The following is a 1,490-nucleotide window of genomic DNA, read 5'->3' as shown; positions in this document are numbered from 1 at the left end:
GTAAGATATTGTTGTACCCAAGACATCAAGGGGATAACAAAGTTTAGAAAAAGAAAACATTGATCATATTTTGTCAATTGTTCCTGGATTTTGGGGCGGTGTCCGACGGATCAATCTTTGTGTAAGGGGGAATTCCTACCTCTTCGTTTTGCTGATACTTATCCGCTTTTTTTGCTTTTTTTTGGCTAATACTTTAATGCACTTGTTTCTTTAATAAATAATTATTAATTAATAAATAAATAATAAATAAATAACTCATATCTGTAAATAAATTTGAAATCTAAGAGCTGATCAGTATAACGTCCTTAGTCCTATGTTTCAAATTAAGAGTGTAACTGAAACTTTTTTTTTACCTCCAAGGATAAACGTAATTAGAGTTTACGCCTTCGATTGTTCTTGATGACTTAATTCCAAATATGAATTAATATTTTTTCCAAAGATCAGATTGAAGAAAGACTATCTTTAAAAAAAAATCTTGTACTAAGTGCGTTAGAGCGTTTTGAATAATTCTCGTTTTGGATAATATTAAAACGTTTCGACTTTGTTTACCTAAGGTGAGAATTTTGGTACCTTTGGTACCTTCGAGTATTTGTCAGACAAGTTTTATGGGATGTCAGTGTTAAAAAACCAATTTTACGTTCGGTCACTTTCATATTGTTACTTAATAAAAGCAAGATATACTAATGCTCTGAGAAGGCACAAAAATACCAATGACATTCAGCAGCAATACATCTTTCGAGAACAGAAAAATTAGACCTCTCTTTTTAGATTCAATAATATTAGACTTTTTTTGTCCCTTATTGTTAAATCAGCAGGAGGTGTAGACCAAAATTTAGGACTTATCTCTGTTTTGTATTGGACTATATATAGGAACAGTTATTCCTTTACTGAGCTAGCTTTGCATCTATGAATTTTGCTGCTAAGCCATTTATATAACGCCTAGTAAGCCTTTCTTTTCCTTAGAATTCCCTTGAAATATTCGAAAATCGCCATTTGCTTTTTGTAGGGGGGGGGGGGGTATGGTATCATCTTCTGATCTAGCTCTTAATTCTTTATATGTTTTAGGGAGACTATAATATGACACCGGATAGACACCTTGGAGCTGCGTGGATTGACCGTTGCCGTCCAGATCTTTTAATATCTGAATCCACATATGCAACCACTATTAGGGACTCCAAGAGGTGCAGGTAGGAGGTCCTATAATTGTTTGGTTATTTTTTATTGGTAGAGCTTCGTGGTTGCAAACTCAGTTCTTAAGTACATAAAAAAAGATGGGGAATATCTCCAATTGGTAGTTGTAGGATCTTCGAAATTTTTTCGGAAATGAGCATTTGAAATGCATTTCTCATTAATACCAAACTAAAAAAGGGTCTAAATTTTATTAATCATAAAAAAAAATACTTTCCATATAAACGTCAACGTCAAGATTTAGTGCAGGTCTCTAGCGATTGCCTATTTACATAGATGGATTCAAATCAACAGTAGCTACC

The 1,490-nt window shown here is 33.2% G+C and overlaps 1 protein-coding gene across 1 annotated transcript in view; it reads left to right on the top strand.

The window, feature by feature from the left end:
• Nucleotides 1-1,490, top strand: part of LOC136026620 (integrator complex subunit 11-like) — a 51,093-nt gene that overhangs the window by 17,145 nt on the left and 32,458 nt on the right. Inside the window, exon 6 of the mRNA XM_065703346.1 lies at nucleotides 1,066-1,187. Coding sequence (XP_065559418.1) covers nucleotides 1,066-1,187 — 122 coding nt within the window. The remainder of the gene's footprint in view (nucleotides 1-1,065; nucleotides 1,188-1,490) is intronic.

The sequence above is a fragment of the Artemia franciscana genome, chromosome 4 (genome assembly GCF_032884065.1).
Source record: "Artemia franciscana chromosome 4, ASM3288406v1, whole genome shotgun sequence".
NCBI classification, from domain to species: domain Eukaryota; kingdom Metazoa; phylum Arthropoda; class Branchiopoda; order Anostraca; family Artemiidae; genus Artemia; species Artemia franciscana.
Note: the sequence above shows the minus strand (reverse complement) of the source record. Positions and strands in the feature narration are given on the sequence as shown.